General features: G+C 44.4%; 1 protein-coding gene across 3 annotated transcripts in view; it reads left to right on the top strand.

The window, feature by feature from the left end:
- The window catches only part of USP31 (ubiquitin specific peptidase 31), a 100,908-nt gene extending 83,518 nt beyond the window's left edge, over positions 1–17,390 (top strand). The window contains exons 13-17 of one of the 3 annotated variants that reach the window (XR_007519557.1): positions 1,868–2,093; positions 7,438–7,596; positions 9,361–9,513; positions 11,685–15,713; positions 16,736–17,389. Coding sequence is in view for 2 of the 3 variants with exons in the window: in XM_049903036.1 (XP_049758993.1) it covers positions 1,868–2,093; positions 7,438–7,596; positions 9,361–9,513; positions 11,685–13,249 (2,103 nt within the window). In the remaining variant the exon portion in view is untranslated. Of the gene's footprint in view, positions 1–1,867; positions 2,094–7,437; positions 7,597–9,360; positions 9,514–11,684 lie in introns of all 3 variants that reach the window. The other 2 variants (XM_049903036.1, XM_049903037.1) reach the window with 2 other exon arrangements.
- The last annotated feature ends 249 nt before the right edge of the window (positions 17,391–17,639 follow it).

The raw sequence follows: 17,639 nt of genomic DNA, 5'->3' as shown, positions 1-17,639 counted from the left end.
GAGATGAGTCATAAATATATACAAAGATAATACTCTTTGTGAGTCAGTTTTTCCAAAGAGGTTGTCTGTTTCCTAAAGTTAGGATTTTCCTAGACAGCTCTATTGTGGGAGAGGTAATTAAGGGGTAAATGTTAGAGGAGTCTGTGAGGCCTGGCTTTAAGAAGTCCTGTGTCTGGAAGATGAGTAGGCATTGACCAGATGAGGTGGGGTGGGAGCATTCCCAGCTGAGAGAGCATGTGCTCAAAGCCCCGTGGCCTAAGAACATGGGGCATGCTCAAAGAGCTGAAAGCAGGCCATTTGGGATGGACAGGGAGAATGCTGTGCGTTAACGTGGGAGAGGTGGGTGGACTGGTTGTCCAAGCTGGCCCTTATAGGTAGAGTGGGCTTCCAATGATGAGTTTTAAGCAGAGAAGCAACATGACCAAACTAGTGTTTTGAAACTAGTGATGTGAGTTGAGGTGGGCGGGAGACCATTGCAGTCATCCAGGGAGAGATGCCAATGGCTTGGAATAGAGTTGTGATGATGGAGATGGAGAGAAGTGAATAGATTCGAGAGATGGTTAGGATTTGCTGGTGAAGTGGATGTGTCAAGTAGGACCCACATCTGGTCCCCAGGACTGGGGGGTTTCACACAGTGGGGTGGGGTTAAGCTCCTAGTAGTAAAGAATGGGCATTTCCTTGAGTGTCCCAACTGCTTATTGCCACTGGGATCCGCAGATGGATAGCTGGTTGAGGGTTTGGATCCCAGCCTTCTCTTTCTGCTTCCACATATACAAGATTCATTTCCTTTGCTCTCTATTGCTTTTAAAGGCCTATCATCACCTTTTAGCAACCCGGGGAGCAAAACTCGAGTGTCATCTTTGACTTCTTTCTTGTCCCCTTATGTAGCAGGTCACTGCTCCAGCTTGGTTGTGCTTCTCCGTTCACTACTGTATGTGTTTCCTTCTCCCCATTCTTGCTGTCACCCTGCCAGTTCAGACATTTGTTACTTTTCAGCCGATTACAATTGCATTGCTTCCCTTTTTAACGTGTTTTATGCACTGCTTACACACTTCACCCACAACTCTGCTGACACTGCCTCTCCCATAAAAGCCTCAGTGGCTCCCTGTTGACTACAGAATAAGGCCCAGATTCTTCAGCCTGACCTTTGTAACAGTCCAGGGCCCATCCTGCCTTTTAATGAAAATCTCCTTTTCGTAATAGATTCATAGCTCCTTAGGGCGGCATTGTCCATGTCTGATTCATATTTTTTTAATCTATAGACAGGGGAAACATCCAGTAAGTATCTATTCAGTTGATGGTTGCTTTTCAAAGGATTTCCCCATAGGCTTAATGGAAAGTAGAGATTACCCAAGATTGTCAACTAAGTGAATATATTAAGCTAAGTCATTGTTAACAGCTTTTAATGCACTTGTTGGAGGAGGTGGAGAAGAAAGGGGCACCATTTACCCAGTGGCTGTTTTGTGCCAGGCACTGTGCTTTGCCCCTCACGTATGTCATCACTCTTTTTATTTTCATGCCTCTGTGACAGAGATACCAGGATGAACCACCTGAAATTGTCACGTTTGTAAGTCAAAAAAACTAGTAGAATTAGTGCCCTTCAACATGTAAGGAAATGAAGACTCAGAGGGGCTCATTAACACCTTATATGTAGGTCATCACTGGTTCCACTGTTAGTGAGATTAAAACCTGTTCCTATAGATAATTGAAACTATTAGTTTGTTTCCCTGTTTTGTGTATATCTTAGGAAACATCAGATAGGCAAATCAAACCTCTTCAGCTGACAGGGTCCACATTCCATGCTAAACTAATCTGCTATCTGCTTGCATTAAAATATCATCAGAACTTGTTTTTCTTCTTGTAACAGGAAGGAGACAGGCGTATGAAACTTCAGAACATGGTCAAGTTCCCTTTGACTGGCCTGGACATGACTCCTCATGTGGTTAAGAGAAGCCAGAGCAGCTGGAGTTTGCCATCCCATTGGTCCCCATGGAGACGGCCCTACGGACTTGGGCGGGACCCTGAGGACTACATCTATGACCTGTATGCTGTGTGCAATCATCATGGCACCATGCAAGGGGGGCACTACACAGGTCTGCAATGCGAGGGGCTCGGGCGTCTCTTCTGACGGTTCCTTCAGACACGTTTTGCTTATGACAGGGTTACTTTGCTTGAGAACCTTCCTTTCTCCTCCAGTAGGCAGTAAGTCAACTGTGAAGGCAGTTTTTCGTCATCTGGATCTCTATGCAAGAGCAAATGAACTGAAATTGGTTCTCCTGTTTTGTGAGTTGGGTCACTGAGTAGCTGTCTGACAGGATTGGGGAGCAGTGTGTACAATAGACAGCACCGTCTGGCCAACCCAGGATGGACTCCTGGTTGTACCAAGCTGACTCCCAGTTTAAGGTTTTCCCCTGCTCGTTTGAGGTTCTGGGTTCTTCCTCGTAGTTGGCGTGATTGTGAACCATTGTGTAGTGCCTTTAAATGACTTGGAAAGGGTTGTTCTTTTCACTTTAAAGTTAAATTTACTTTTCCCTTTATAAAAGCAACTATGTTTGTCATAGGAAATTTAGAGGCTAGAGAGAAGTAGAAAGAATACCATCAACCGTGGTGAATAAGCTCAGAAATAACCGTCGGTAATATTTTGATAACGGTATTTCCTTCCAGCGTTCTTCTGTTAGATTTTGCCATTGTTTTACACTGTTGTGATTGTACTGGAATGTTCTGTTCAGGTGAGAATTTATTGAACACCTCCTTGGAAACCCTGGTGGCATAGTGGTTAAGAGATACAGCTGCTAACCAAAAGGTTGGCAGTTCGAATCCACCAGGCACTCCTTGGAAACCCTATGGGGCAGTTCTGCTCTGTCCTGTGGGGTTGCTATGAGTCAGAATTGACTCGGTGGCAACAGGTTTATATAGCTTACACAGGGCTAGGCACTAGAGCTGCAGAGATGAATAGGCCCCAACCTCTACCTTCTGGGAGTATAATCTGGTAGTGGGGACGTAAGTACAGGTAAAATGAGAGAGGTACACTAGTAACATCTGATACGGGTTCTGTGATGTAAGTGTGAACAGTGGGCACAGCAGGGTGCTAGAGGAGAGAGTGGTCAGAGCATCTTGGAGGGACAGGACAAGCTTACTGGGTTTAATACCTGCTGCCTACCCCTAGGACCTTGATGGACTAATAGGGGACAGAGGCAGATAAAAATTACAGAATCAGAGAAGCGCAGTGAGGTCTGAGCTGCACGTATGCTCTTTGGATTCTGGTCTTCACACATTGTCCCATAAGCACTCTGATGTTGATACTTAATTAGAACTCTAATTAATTAGAACTCTTATATAGCCGTTCCCCATTGTTGAACATACGTATTCTCTCTCGTTTTTAGTTTTTAATGTAACACTGATGAACATCTTTGTGCTTATTCACTTTTTCTGTATCTTAGGTCTGTATGTCCTTGCAGTAGAGTCTCAGAAATGGAATTACTGAGCCGAGGACATGCATGAACATTTTGGAGGCCAGGCAGATTTTTGGGCTTTCTGCTTGGACATCTGTGTTTAAGAGTTGATATGAGGCTAATACTATTAATTTGGTTATCTCTGTGGGTGGCCAGCACTCGAATTTCTGCATCTTCACACAGAACACATTTTAACACGTATACTTCATTTCTGAGGGGCTTTCTTCCTTCATTAATCTAGCAGTTTGTCCAAGACCCCCGGGTGCTGGTGCTTCCATTGATTCATAAAGATAGGGGGAGGGCAGAGAGAGGGTGAGCTCTGCCAGTTGGTATTCTGAAATCCCTGAGGCTCATTCCATAGCAGTTAGCTGGTAAACCTGCCTCCCTACCTGTTAGGTAAAGGAGTCTGCCAGCTGCCTCTAGCCCTTGCTCACTTACGTTTTCAACCAGCTCTTTGCTGGGGAGAGGGTGGGAGAAGATGACTGGATGCAATAATCTTTTATTCTCAAAACGCTTTTTTAGTTCAAGTTCTTTAAATAATTAGGTACTGCAGGCAGCAATGCTTTGTGAGAGGAATGATCCCAATTCATAACGGAATGGCTTGGATCTCCTCTACTTGCCCTAGGAAGCACTTTCAAGGAGAAAAAGAAAATATGTAAGTTCATAGAAGATGAAAGTTGATATTCCGAAACCAAAAACCAAACTCGCTGTCAAGTCGATTCCAGCTCATAGCAACCGTGTAAGACAGAGCAGAACTGCCTCATAGGGTTCCCAAGACTGTAATCTTTATGGAAGCAGACTGCCATATCGTTCTCCTGTGGAGCAGCTGGTGGGTTCTAACTGCTGACCTTTCGGTTAGCAGCCGAGCACTTAACCACCAGGGCTCCTTGATGTTAATTAAGTGTTTAAATATATTTTACCTTATATTTTGGTATAAACCAAATTTAAATAATGGTATTTGTGTTTTGTGTCTTAGATATTTCATATTTATGTTTTATTGGGGCCCCTTGTATAATAAATGGTGTGTTTTGAGTTGGATATTTGCTCTTGTGGCACTACTAGTCATATCTGTGTTCTTTGATACCAAGTCATAGACTCTTAGAATTGAAAGGGAGTTAGAGGTAATTTGGTTTCACCCATTACCTGGTGTAGTCACCTTTTCACTAGCATCGCAATTGATGTCGCCTAGCTTCAGCTTTGATGAAGAATTCATCTTCCATTTATAATACCGTTTCTCTGGAAAATATGAACTGGCTTGTTAAGCAGTTTTTAGCAAGAAATTGCTTCAAAAGATAGGACTGAGCTAGATTTTAGTGTATCTCGTTGCTCTTTATATAAAATAGACACGGAGCATGCCTGAAACCCCACAGCTGCCTTGGAGTAGTACAATATAGTGAATGGAGCTTGGATTAGGAGCCAGACACATCTTTCTAGCACTGTGACCTTACTGTAAATTGGCTACCATGTTAGCGAGCCAGAAGTGATCAGGGCTGTTACCAAAGAGGTGTTTGGATGTTTTCTATATTTCCTCAGCTATGCTTAGGGCATACCATTTTTCTGGCATATAAACTGTTTAGAATCGTAGTTTAGAGAACATACTAAATTCTGTTGGCATTACTGAATTAAAAATACTGTGTGTCAGTTTGCATTTGGAATGTTTACTTTGCTAGGTTCTTTATTTCACACCAGCTCCAGCTATAATTGCACAGTATGTGTATGCCTAACCTGGATAAGGACTGTAGAACAGCACTTCTCAAACTCTCTGTGATGAAGAACTCTTCTAAAAAAAATTCCATGAACCCTCTAACCAGTACTTTTGTAAAAACAGTCAAAATACCATGGCGGTATCAGATTGTTAGAAAAGTTTCTAAATGTCTGCTCTGAGTTTTGGTGCTTGTCTTCTGTGGATCAGTAACAGGCAATTTCAGACTGGCACCAGTCTGTGGACCACAATTTGAGTACCACCGGTCTAGAAAACACCTCAGAAACTAGTACTAGATACAAATAAAAAATAAAAGATGCCAGTAGAATTATTTTGTAAATACCACGTATACCCGTTATTGAGTTACTGTGCTGCCTCAGTTTCCACACTGTGAGTGAGAACAGACCATTCCGAAGAGAAACAGACTGAACTAGCACAGGGTGCTGCTGCCGCCTTCTCTTAGGTGTGTACCCCTCCCGGTACTGCTCCTACTCGCCACTGCAGAATAGCAGCCACCTTGCCAGCTGGGTCACTTACACATCAAGGCTGACACCATTGACCAAAAGCACTGTTTTTATGGCTCCATTTGCTGCTTCTCACTATTTTTCTCCCCTCCGGTTCTAGTGAGTTTATAGTTTCCTTCCCTATAATCGTAGTGTTTTTTTTTTTTTTCTCTTCATGTTTTTTAGGTACCTGGCTGGTCTAGCCTTTCCTCACCCAAGTCCTCTTCATCTCTCAAGACTCCATACTTGCAAAGGTGGTTGTGGCCTGTTGAAGGAGTTATTCCTTGTTCCTTGTTCCTGACAAGGAGTCTGTCCGAGGGTTCAGCTGAATATTCTAACACTCACTTGTTTTCACCCCAGTAAATGGGTATTTTTAGAAAGTGTGATAATAATGTACCTTTTTGGATCAAGCTTATAACACTCTTTACAGGATGACTTGACATCATGAACACTTCAGATTCTGTCTGTTCTTGGTGGTACTTGAATGCCCTGTATTTCTGTCTCAGGCTTAGAATTTGACCTGGAGAGAAGGCCCCATGCATTCACAAGCTCGTGTGTTCTCAGCTTGCCAGGGAACTTGTATGGGACATTGTCTTTGTTATCTAGTGCTGCTGTAACAGAAACACCACAAGTGGGCGGCTTTAACGAACAGGTTTATTTTCTCACAGTGTAGAATGGTAGAAGTCCGAATTCAGGGCACCAGCTCTAGGGGAAGGCTTTCTGTCTCTTGGCTCTGGGGGAAGGTCTTTTTTCCGTTTCTGTTCCTTGGTGATCTCCACATGGCATCAGCTGTGTCATCCCCCCCTCCCCTGTTTGTCCTGGGCTTCTTTGCCTAATCTGTTCGTTTATCTCAAAATCGATTGATTGGCTTAAGTTATACCCTTATGTTATATTAATAGACTCATTAACATAACAAAGAAAATGCTAGTCCCAAATGGAAATACATCCACTGGTATAGGGTTTGCATTTACAACACATATTTTGGGTGGACACAGTTCAATCCATAACAGGCATTGTTTGAGCACTCCCTGAGGGAGGCAGAGTAGGGTGGGGTTTAAGTACAAGCATGGGGTGAGATAAGCCTGAACCGAGCTGGGTTCTGCCCTTTCCCAGCTACATGGCCTTGGGTGAGCTAGTTTATCTCTTTGAGCTTCTGTAAAATGGGAGTGATAATACAACAAATCTATGGGATTAAATGAGATGCTTGGCACATAATACCATAGTACAAAGAGATATAAGCTGCTGCTGTTATTTATATAATTATTTCTATTCTTGTTATTTTCCATGTCTAGTAAACATTAAAATGTTACAATAAGTTTAAATCAGGGTTTCTAAACCCTGGCATGACTGACATTTTGGCTGGATAATTCCCATTGTTGTTGTGGGGCTGCCTTGTGTATTGTAGGATGTTTAGCTGCATCCCTGCCTCTATCCACTAGATGCCAACAACACCCCCTCCCCAGTTAGGATACCCCACAATATCTCCATTTGTTGCCAGGTATCCCCTGGGGGCATCATTGTCCTTGATGGAGAACCATTTATACTTAAGTGTTTTCTAAGCTGAAATAGAATTGTATCTATTTGGAATAATTTGGAATTTCTCAAAACATTTTGCCTGGACATAATAGGGAATTCGGATTTTTTAAAAACCTGTTTCTATGTTACAACACACAGCCTTAAAATGTTGTTGAATTAGTTATATGATTCATGGGATGGTGTCTGTTAGTGTGGAGTGTGTGGTACACCAGCCCTGGTACTGACGGCGGGCTCTCCCTGGCAGCCTACTGTAAGAACTCTGTGGACGGCCTGTGGTACTGTTTCGATGACAGTGACGTGCAGCAGCTGGCTGAAGACGAGGTCTGCACACAGTCAGCCTACATCCTTTTCTACCAGAGGCGGACAGCTATACCCTCGTGGTCGGCCAACAGCTCAGTGGCGGGTAAGGCTGACCCTAGTTCTCGGGCAGTTTTTTTCCAGCGCAGAAGATTGTAATTAGTGGTCCAGAGGACCTATCCAGAAGGTCTTGTGAGCCTGTTAGCTTGATCAGATTAATCCTCACATTTGCACTTAGTGTGGAAACTAGTCAAGATAATGAGGGTGCACTCGTGAGTGCAGCTGTGTAGAGCATCGTGCGGAGGTGGAGGAGGGCCTACACAGAACAAGCACTCGGTGTTTACTTCTGGAAGTACAGAGAAAGTACAGAGAATGAACGATTGGGGCATGGAACCGAGACTTGGCTTTGCCACGTTTTGGTTGGATTATCATGGGGCACATCCTATCTGAGCCCATTTAAGCCACATATTTATCATCTGTATTATGGGTGTAATAATAATACCTACCTCGTGGCATTGTTGAATGCATCAAACTAGGGAAATGTCTACCAAAGCATTTTGTAAGAGATAAAATGCCATTAGAAATAGTTTTCTGTCCCCCTCCCCCCTGGGAGAAGATTGGCCTCTTCTGTTATGGGAAATGATTAAAAGCTATAATAATACTAAATGACTTCGGTTTAGCCTGCTGGGGCCTAGCTTCTTGTGTTTAATAAATGCAGGAGTCGGCACCCACACCTGCGATATTGATGTGGCCACAAATAATGCAAACCAGGGGATACATGCTTCTTAGTGCAGAGTCTGAGTTTAAGAGAATATGACAGAGGACTAGAACGTGGCCGTGTATGATCAGGTTAAACAAACAACACCAAACCATTTGCCACTGAGTCAATTCCGACTCAGCAACACTATGGGACAGAGTAGAACTTCCCCATAGGGTTTCAAAGGAGTGCCTGGTGGATTCGAACTGCCTGCTGACCTTTTGTTCAGCAGCCAAGCTCTTATCCACTGCGCCACCGGTGATCAGGTTAGGGACTGTCACTCCCTGCTGCCCCTGGAAGTTTGCGAGGGGCAAGTTTGAAGCAGCTGAAAGGAAGCATCGCTCACGCAGAGTGAGCCGGCTGCTGGGAGTCCAGCCCTACCCAGTACACAGTCTCCCTGAGCCACTCACCCCTGAACAAAAGGCCAGAATCCCAGTGCTCTCACACCTCCCTCAGTGCTTCCAGAGCCTGAGAGATGCGTGGAAATCATCCGCTCACCAGGTCCACTTGAGACAGTTATGTTGCTTCAGGCACTCAATTTCAAGAGCAGCCTCTGTTGCCCTAACATACTTAAGAGCATTCCTGGAATGAACAGGACAGATGACATATAGCCCTGTGTCTCTTGGTGTGTGTGTGTGTGTGTTATTCCTGTGAAAATGGTCAAAATGTTCCATGAAACAGTGAGGTGAGGAGTGAAACAGTATACTGTCACTCTCTTTTTTTCTCTTTGTGTCAGTCAGAAATATTACTGCAAGTGCTTAAAACAGTGCCTGGCACTGAGGTGCTTAATAGATATTTGTAGGATAAATAAATGTATGAATGTCTATAGTCCATCCTCCTGCCAGCTTTTAAGACTTGGACTTGGCATTATGAAGTATTCATCCCCGTACTTGCATTTTATTACTAGAGTCATCATGTGCATGGAGGTCTGCCCTCCTTTTTTCATCTACCTAACGGTATTCGAGCAGGCATGGGGTCTGGGGGTTAACACTGACCTCGGTGGTGAGAACATTGGTCACCCCAGCTCAGGCAGCAGCACACTGATGAGGTGAGTGCAATGTGGGCTGGCCACAGGTTCTGTCCTGACTTCAATGCTTGCTTCCTTTTCTGCAGGCTCCACAAGTTCTTCCCTGTGCGAACACTGGGTGAGTCGGCTCCCGGGGAGCAAGCAAGCCAGCGTCACCTCAGCGGCTTCCTCCAGACGCACCTCCCTGGCCTCACTCTCTGAGTCCGTAGAGATGACCGGGGAAAGAAGTGAAGATGATGGTGGGTTTTGGTGACAGAATTCCAAAACGGCAACTCATGAACACAGCACAGGGCCCCGCGTAAATGTTTAGGAGCTAAGTCCTCAAGAAGGTTGTGGGAGAACTCAGAAGGGGTTACAGAGAGTGGGGCTGCCTAGCTGTGGGCTACGGTCATGATCAATGGTGTTTTATAGAAACAGCCTTGTTTGCTTTTCCTCTTTGACCTAGGACTTTCTCTTTTCATATCATTATTTTCCATTTTTTAAGCTTTAATGTGGAAGCTGGAGCTTTAAATCTGTATACTAATGTATGTGTTTTTCCTTTTTTTTTCAAAATGCTTTAAAAAATGTGCAGAATAGCTCTGAGGGGCTCAGCAAAGTTAAATGACCAGTCCAGGGCCACCTGGTGAGAGGTCACTGTGCCGGCCCTGCACGAGGCTCTGACTCTTAGCCTAAGGCCTTTCTCACGCTTCTACCACGCTGTCTTAGAGGAACGTGCGGCCTGATCTTTTTAGCACAGGTGCCTCAAGAACAAAAACTGTTGCCTCTGCCTGGAGATAGTTTTTAGGAATTCTGAAGATAGTGACAATATAAAAACTTGGAAACCCTGATAAAAGCTGGACTTTAGTTTTTCACTTGCCCATACTGCTTGTGTGGCACTCACGGGCAAGCCAGACCTGGGTTCCAACAGGGACCCCAGGTGGTGTGGGAAGGACCGGGCAGCCAGAGCACTGAGAGCTGGAAGGAGAAGAGGGTGAGCTCAGCTTCTGTAATGAGGATGGTGACTCATCTTCCAGCAAGTCTCATTCCGCAAGCGCAGCCAGCATTTCGATCGCTATAATCTGCTTCTAGTGATGATGGATAATTCTGAGAAAATGAAATGGCAGAAAAATTGCAGGGGGCCGGAGGAAGAATGCCAGACGAGATCTGCATTGTAGCACTGGCTCGGCCACTGCCTCTGGCCGGCCCCTTCTTTGTAAAATAAGATTATTGGACTATAATTGCGGAGCTCCTTTCTAACTCCTGACATTCCATGAAAAACTAGTGAATCTTTGCTTGCTTAAAAAAAAAAAAAACTAGTGAATCTTTGCTTGTTTAGGTAGAGGTTATTTTCCAAGCAGCCTTCAAACTTTGAATCACTGTCATTTTAACAATAAGCCTAGTTCTGGCTTGCCCCCAATCTATTTTTAAACAGTATAGTTGGTGAAACCAGTATCCTTCTAAGCATCATCACGTCCTGGGTGGTGCCCACAGAACAGGGCCTGCCTCTTCGGATGTTATATAGACAGAGTTCTATAAGTACATAGTTACAGTACCAAGTGTGTATAGAATTTAATTTAGAATATTTTCTTTGGAAGTTTTAAGTAGCTCAGAATAGGAGTGTATTATTCTAATTATGAACATTTTGGAAATTTTAATTCAATCAGGATAGGAATGTATTATCTCCATATCTCTTCAGTTCTTTCCACTAATCCATGCCTGCAGTCCACAATTATAGGCCAACCTACAGAGAGGGTCAGCGGGTTGTTGGTTCTGGTCTTAGCTCTGCCTGGTTATTTGTGTGATCCTGGGCGAGGCACTTTACTTCTGTGAGCCCCAAATGTCCTATATGAGATGAAGAAGCTAGATTAATCGCTCCCATTTATTGAGCATTTGTGGAGTGCCAGGTGCTCTTCTGGGCACAGGACTTAAGATTTTAATTCTCACAGTAACCCTGTGAATTAGACCAGGGGTCGGCAAACTACAGCCCACAGGGCGAACCTACCCTGCTGCTTCTTTCGTAAATAAAGTGTTATTGGAACATAGCCATGCCCATTTGTGTATGTGTCCTCTGTGGCTGCTTTCATGTTACAATGGAAGATTGCCCTGCAAAGCCTAAAATGTTTTGCATCTGGGTTTCTACAGGAAAAGTTTGCTGACTCCTGATAATAAAGCAAGAAGGTGAAGGGAATAGTTTGCCAGCCCCTGAGTTATACTATCCCTATTCCATAGGCGAGGGAACTGAGGCTGAGAAAAGTTAAAGTCTCGTGGCTAGTCCACGACAGAGCCATGACTGGACCCCAGACATGCTGACTCTGAAGGTCCTGCTCCTGCCATTCCACGAGGCTTGCCTTCCTTCCATCTTCAGCACCTTAAGATTTATTAGAACTTTTTTGTTGGTTTAGCTTAATGGTATTCTCTTTGTTGCATTCAGGAGGATTCTCAACTCGACCATTTGTGAGAAGTGTCCAGCGTCAAAGCTTGTCGTCCAGATCTTCTGTCACCAGCCCCTTGGCCATCCATGAAAGTTGCATGAGACCTTCTTGGTCCTTGTCTGCTAAGCTGCAGATGCGCTCCAATTCTCCTTCCCGATTCTCAGGGGACTCTCCAATTCATACCTCTGCCTCCACCCTGGAGAAGATTGGGGAGGCAGTGGATGACAAGGTCTCCATCTCTTGCTTTGGTAGCTTGAGAAACCTTTCTAGCAGTTACCAGGAAGCAGGCGATAGTCACAGTCGACGTGAGCACAAGGCCGTGGGCCGAGCCCCTCTGGCTGTCATGGAAGGTGTGTTCAAAGATGTATCAGACATCCGAAAATTGAACTCCAGTCTTGTAGATGCACAGAGCAAAAACTCAGCACAAGGGAGTTGCTTGCCCCCTGTCTCTGATCCGTTTGATAACAATAACCAGATTGCTTATGTGGATCAGAGCGATTCTGTAGACAGCTCTCCAGTCAAAGAGGTGAAACCTCCAAGCCACCCTGGCTCACTCTCAAAGAAACCAGAGAGCACAACCAAGAGATCGCCCAGCTCCAAAGGCACTTCTGAGCCAGATAAAAGCTTGCGGAAGGGGAGACCAGTCTTGGCAAGCCAGGAATCATCTCTTTCCAGTACATCTCCTTCGTCTCCTGTTCCTGTAAAAGTTTCTATAAAGCCCTCGCGCTCCCGGAGCAAAGCAGATTCTTCTTCTAGGGCCAGTGGGCGTCATTCATCCCCTGTCCCTGGCCAACCCAAAAAAGAGTCATCCCCTAAATCCCGGGACACTGTGTCCTCTCCTTCACCACAGAAGCAGAAGTCAGCCTCTTCCCTAGCCTACACTGCTTCCACATCTGCCAAAAAAGCCTCGGGCGCTGCCACAAGGGGGCCCTGCCCTCCCGGGAAGAGCAGGACTTCAGACAGAAGCTTAAGTAGAGAGGGCTCCAGACAAAGCCTGGGCTCTGACAGGGCAGGCATCACCTCCACCTCCAAACCCAACTCCCCTTGGATGGGTCAGGCCAGGGTGGGGGAGGGCAGAGGGGATAGCAAGCATGTCAGGAGCTCCTCCATGGCCAGCCTGCGGTCCCCCAGCATGAGCATGAAGTCTGGTCTGAAGAGGGACAGCAAATCTGAGGACAAGGGGCTGTCCTTCTTCAAATCAGCCTTGCGACAGAAGGAGACCCGGCGGTCGACTGACCTTGGCAAGACAACCTTGCTCTCCAAAAAGGCCGGCGGGAGCTCTGTCAAGTTGGCCTGTAAGGGTGCAGCGGACGAGAAGTCGGAGAAGGGTCACCAACCCCCGGGTTCCCAGCAGCCCAGTGCAAATCCAGTTGGAAAAGAGCAGCTTGTCTCTAAGGACCCCGCTTTGGCCAAACATTCCCTGCTGTCCACTCGCAAATCCAAGTCTTCCCAGCTAGACTCTGGTGTTCCCGCGTCTCCGGGTGGCAGGCAGTCTGCTGAGAAATCCTCAAAATTATCTGCTAGCATGCCAACCTCTGCACGGCCTTCTCAAAAACCTCAGTGATATTTCTGCAATCCCAGTGTTTTATCTGTAAAAATATTTATTTAAACCCTTCTCCTCCCACCAAAGCCCTCTATGCTTTTGTATTTTTTAGGTCATGTGCCTGGTGTGGGTGCGTGTGTGCGTGCGCGTGTGTAAGGAGAACTCAATTGTGAATTGTTAAAAGCAGCGCCTTACTCTGCCATTGAACCAAATAACAGCCGTAGGCAAAGCGTTGATACCAAGCTAACTGGAATAGTTATAGACGATACCCTGGACAGTCCCTTTAGCAGCTGTACATACTTCTTTCTAGAGAACTCTAATGACTTTTGTCGGACACTAGGGTTTTGAAACCTGTGAACCAGTTAAGCTATCATCAGTGTGCTCTGCAGAAGGAGTTACTTGGCTTGGGTTTCATCTGAGCAGGATTTGTCTTCGCTGCGGATTATCGTGTGGCACCAGGAACTCTAAAAACTGTGATACTAACAGCGAAACAAACTGAGGGAAAACTGTTGCTTTCTGCACTTTCGCCCCATCTACCAGTCTTTGTAAAGGGCAATATTTTAACACTAATGTTTCTCAGGTATTTCCTCAGCTAGTCTAGGGCAGATGCGCATCAGTGAATAGATTAAAGAAGAAGGTGACAGGTGGGTGACCGTGTCATTTCTCCTACTGCCACAGATAGAAATGTTAGAGGCAGAAACGAAGCCTTTCACTACCTTCATATCTGCAAAGATGTGTGGACCGTAAGCTGTCTTGGCTCTTAGGATATGCCCTAAAAAAAAAAAGGAGGTGGCAAATTGGATAGCCAGAAACCAGTCAATAGTAGTTAAATTTTCCCTTCTAAATTTGCTAGCCAAGGCCATGGGGATTTTGAAATGTAGTAAAGCAGTTTACACCTTTGAAAGATCCCTGGGAAAAAAATGGATTCTGAGCTGGATGCGTGAATCTCTACCACATTCCTTCTCTGGTGTTGCTTTTTTTTTGTACGTTAAACATTGAAAGCTCCAGGCTACCCTGCGTTTTGCATGCTCACGCGTCCTTGTCCTGTGACTTGGAGAGGGACAGCGTTGTCTAATGCCAGATCACTGATGGCATGTTGAAGCAGTGTGTGACAAAGTATTACATGTGCACTTCGGAGCCTGCCTGTCAGTCCTAGTTATGACTGCTTCTCAGTAACTCACTTATTCTTCGTACTGAAGATTTAATCTCGCCCCCAGAACTCACAGGCAGGATTGGAGTGTGTGCCATCTGGCAGTGGTCAGTGCAAATTGCGTTTCTCGTTTAGGAAAAAAGTGAATTTCATAGAAATCTCACACATAAACAAGGCACAGAATGCTCCTTAGAAGCAAGGGTGGCAAGACTACATCTCACATACTCTGGACATGTTGTCAGGAGGGGTCAGTCCCTGGAGGAGGACATCATGCTTGGTAAACTAGAGGGTCAGCAAAAAAGAGGAAGCCCCTCAATGAGATGAACTGACACAGCCGCTGCAACAATGGGCTTAAGCATAACAATGATTGTGAGGATGGTGCAGGACCAAGTAGTGTTTTATTCTGTTGTATGTAGGTTCCCTATGAGTTGGCATCGACTCGATGGCACCTAACAACAACAAAGAAGACATACATAGTCTTTCAAGCATTTTGAAAGTATCCTGGCAATGCTTTCCTGCTCAATTTTTAGTGTTTTTTTTTTTTTTTCTTCCCTCTTTTTTTTTTAATGTCAAGCGAGTCAAGGTCCTGGTTCCCCTTGAATAGCATTTGTCACTTTGTCATGAAACACAGCATGCTAAGTTAGATGCTTTCAAATGTTAACTTTTTTTTTTTTTTCAGTCATAGACTCTTCCAAGTTCTTCCTGAACTCTTGGTGCACAGATCCATTTATAATTTTCCTTTTCAGTATTGCTGTGTATGAAGTAACTAGAATATAGTACATGCATAGCTATGAATTCTGCACTGCCTTTTCTTGTTTATTATTATTATTTTCATGAATACCTCTTGGGAAATGTTTCCAATGGGTTACTTAACTTTATTTTGCTGCTAATTTGAGCATTAGCAGGTAACTGGCAAGTCTGGAGACCATTTATGTTAGGGTAGCTGCAGTGTTACACCCTTGCGATATTTAAGACTTACATATTCAGCCTTGTGGAAGTTACCATAGTGTTCAAGGTAATTCATTTAACCTGAGCCTGTTGCCTGATGCTGTCTGTCCTGTACTCACCACTTCACTAGGTTTCCCCGTTGGACTGTACAGACGTCTGGAAGCCCAGAGCAGTGCTCCTCTCCTCTGCCATAGTGTGACTGCTGGATGACCGTCTTCAGTGCTCTTAGTGCTTCCAGTGGCACGTTCACATCCCGGCTGCGGTTAGCCTCTCCTAGTCTCCTTTCATACCGTGTTTATTTCCTGAAAAAGATGGACCATGTGTGGGGATTGACAATATCAGGAATAGAGTGTTTGTCTGATTTGATCCTCTCATCTTTTTTAATAGGTAGATCTCATTTGAAATCTCCTGTCTGAATCTGAAACAGTCTTAGAATTATAGCTTGATTGGACAAAGCATTTTAATAGCACTTCTTTTTTTTGCTATAATCAGTTAAGCATTAATGGAAACCAGTTTCATTTTCACACAGGGCCTTGAACCCGGTTCTTTCTGGTTCGAACCCCTGCTGAGAATTTGCGTTTCTAACAAGTTCCCTGCTGAGAATTTGCATTTCTAACAAGTTCCCAGGAAGTTATACTTAAGAATCACCTGGGGATCTTGTTAAACTGTAGGTCCTGATTCGGTATATCTGGGGTTGAAGTGCAAATTCTCAGCAGGGAACTTGTTAGAAATGCAAATTCTCAGCAGAGGTTCGAACCTGAAAGCTCTGTTGTCACAGTGGTTAAGGGTAGTTTTTATTCCTGAGTCCTGTAGGAATGGTTTTACCGTTATGGCTAGTCTTGGAAAACATCTCCACAAGCCCCTTTAATTTCCCCTGGGATCTTAGAAATGAAGTTTCAGTCTCTCATATCTGTCTGCCTATGGAGTTCTTGTTCCAAATATAATTAAATAGAAAAAGATCAGGACTTATTATGGCACTGTCTAGGCATCTTTAAGTTATTATCTTTCTCTGATTAGTAAGCAATGAAAATTTCATCATCCCTAACTACTAGGTACAGCTTTCAGCTGCAGAAAAGAATATTTTGACCCAAAGGTTGGAGGTGCCCGTTGAAGTATATAGTATCTTATAGGAGAATTATTAGTCAGTTCAGTTTCTTGGTAGGAGTCAGGGGCTTGGTGCCTGCTTTTTGTTTTCCTGGTGATACTTGGCACAGCGAGCATGTATGTGTTCTGGGGTTAAAAGTCATCTGTTAAGGATGGTAGAACTGGGTTTATGGGTGACAACCAGGTTTGCCTGGTTTGGGCAACTGTTTCCTGGTAGGCACAAAACAGTAACTACCAGTGGTGTCGCATCTGTAACGTCTGTCGGGTTTTTAAAGGTTTTTCATTCTTGATTTCTCTTCCTGTAGACATCCAGCAGGCTGAGGCTGTGTCATTCCTTAAGGCAGCCCTACACCTTGCCTTTGTAATTCCTTGTAGAATGTGGAAGCACAAAGTAAAACCGTGAAGCTTCATGGCATCATAGACCATCTCCTACCCTTTTGTATTTCCTCATCCTAAAAGCAGCCTAACTGAAAGTAAGTAATAATATGCTGGACTGGTAGAAATGGATCTGGGAGTATTTTTGGTATGGTAAAATATTGTAATCGTGAGGCTGCCTTAAAACTCTTGTAATCATTCATTCATTCATTCTGCAAACCTTCGTGGAGGGCCTGCTTTGCCTGTAAAGGCAAACTGAAAGCTTTTTAAGAAGCACTGGGAGCACAGCCTCTGGACCAGGGGACACTGGTGATGTCCTGAATGGAATGACAGTCTTCCTGAACAAAAGGATTCAGTGGATTCTGGTGAATCAGCTAAGGCTTGTGGTCCTCTCGAACAAATCTGTTCTGTTCTGAAACCAAAAGTGCCCTTCATCTTTGGAGACATTTTACTTGTTCATCCACTTTTTCAGACTGAGCTGTCTCTACTACTTAGGGGTTGAAAATCCATTAGATAGTCAATTTACATTAGAATTTGGTCATCCAAGTTTGTATGAGATGAATGTGGGGATTTTTTTGGGGCGGGGGGGAGATGGGAAGACAAGTTGTCATCCCTCTAAAATAACCATCATGGAAAAAATACAGTGTGTAAAGGGAACAGTAGTGGCTGCCTTTAGGAAAAACGGAGCCAAGAAGAGCTGCAAACAAAGCTCATTTATTTCAAATAAATGTGTTTTTAAAAGTAGATTGACATCTGCCTTTACATTGCATTCTGACGAATTACTAAACAGCTGAAGTTATCATTTCCTGTGGAGGCTATTATAATTATCGGACG

The sequence above is a fragment of the Elephas maximus genome, chromosome 12 (genome assembly GCF_024166365.1).
Source record: "Elephas maximus indicus isolate mEleMax1 chromosome 12, mEleMax1 primary haplotype, whole genome shotgun sequence".
NCBI lineage: Eukaryota > Metazoa > Chordata > Mammalia > Proboscidea > Elephantidae > Elephas > Elephas maximus.
The sequence above is the reverse complement of the archived record's forward strand: the minus strand, read 5'-3'. Positions and strand labels throughout refer to the sequence as shown.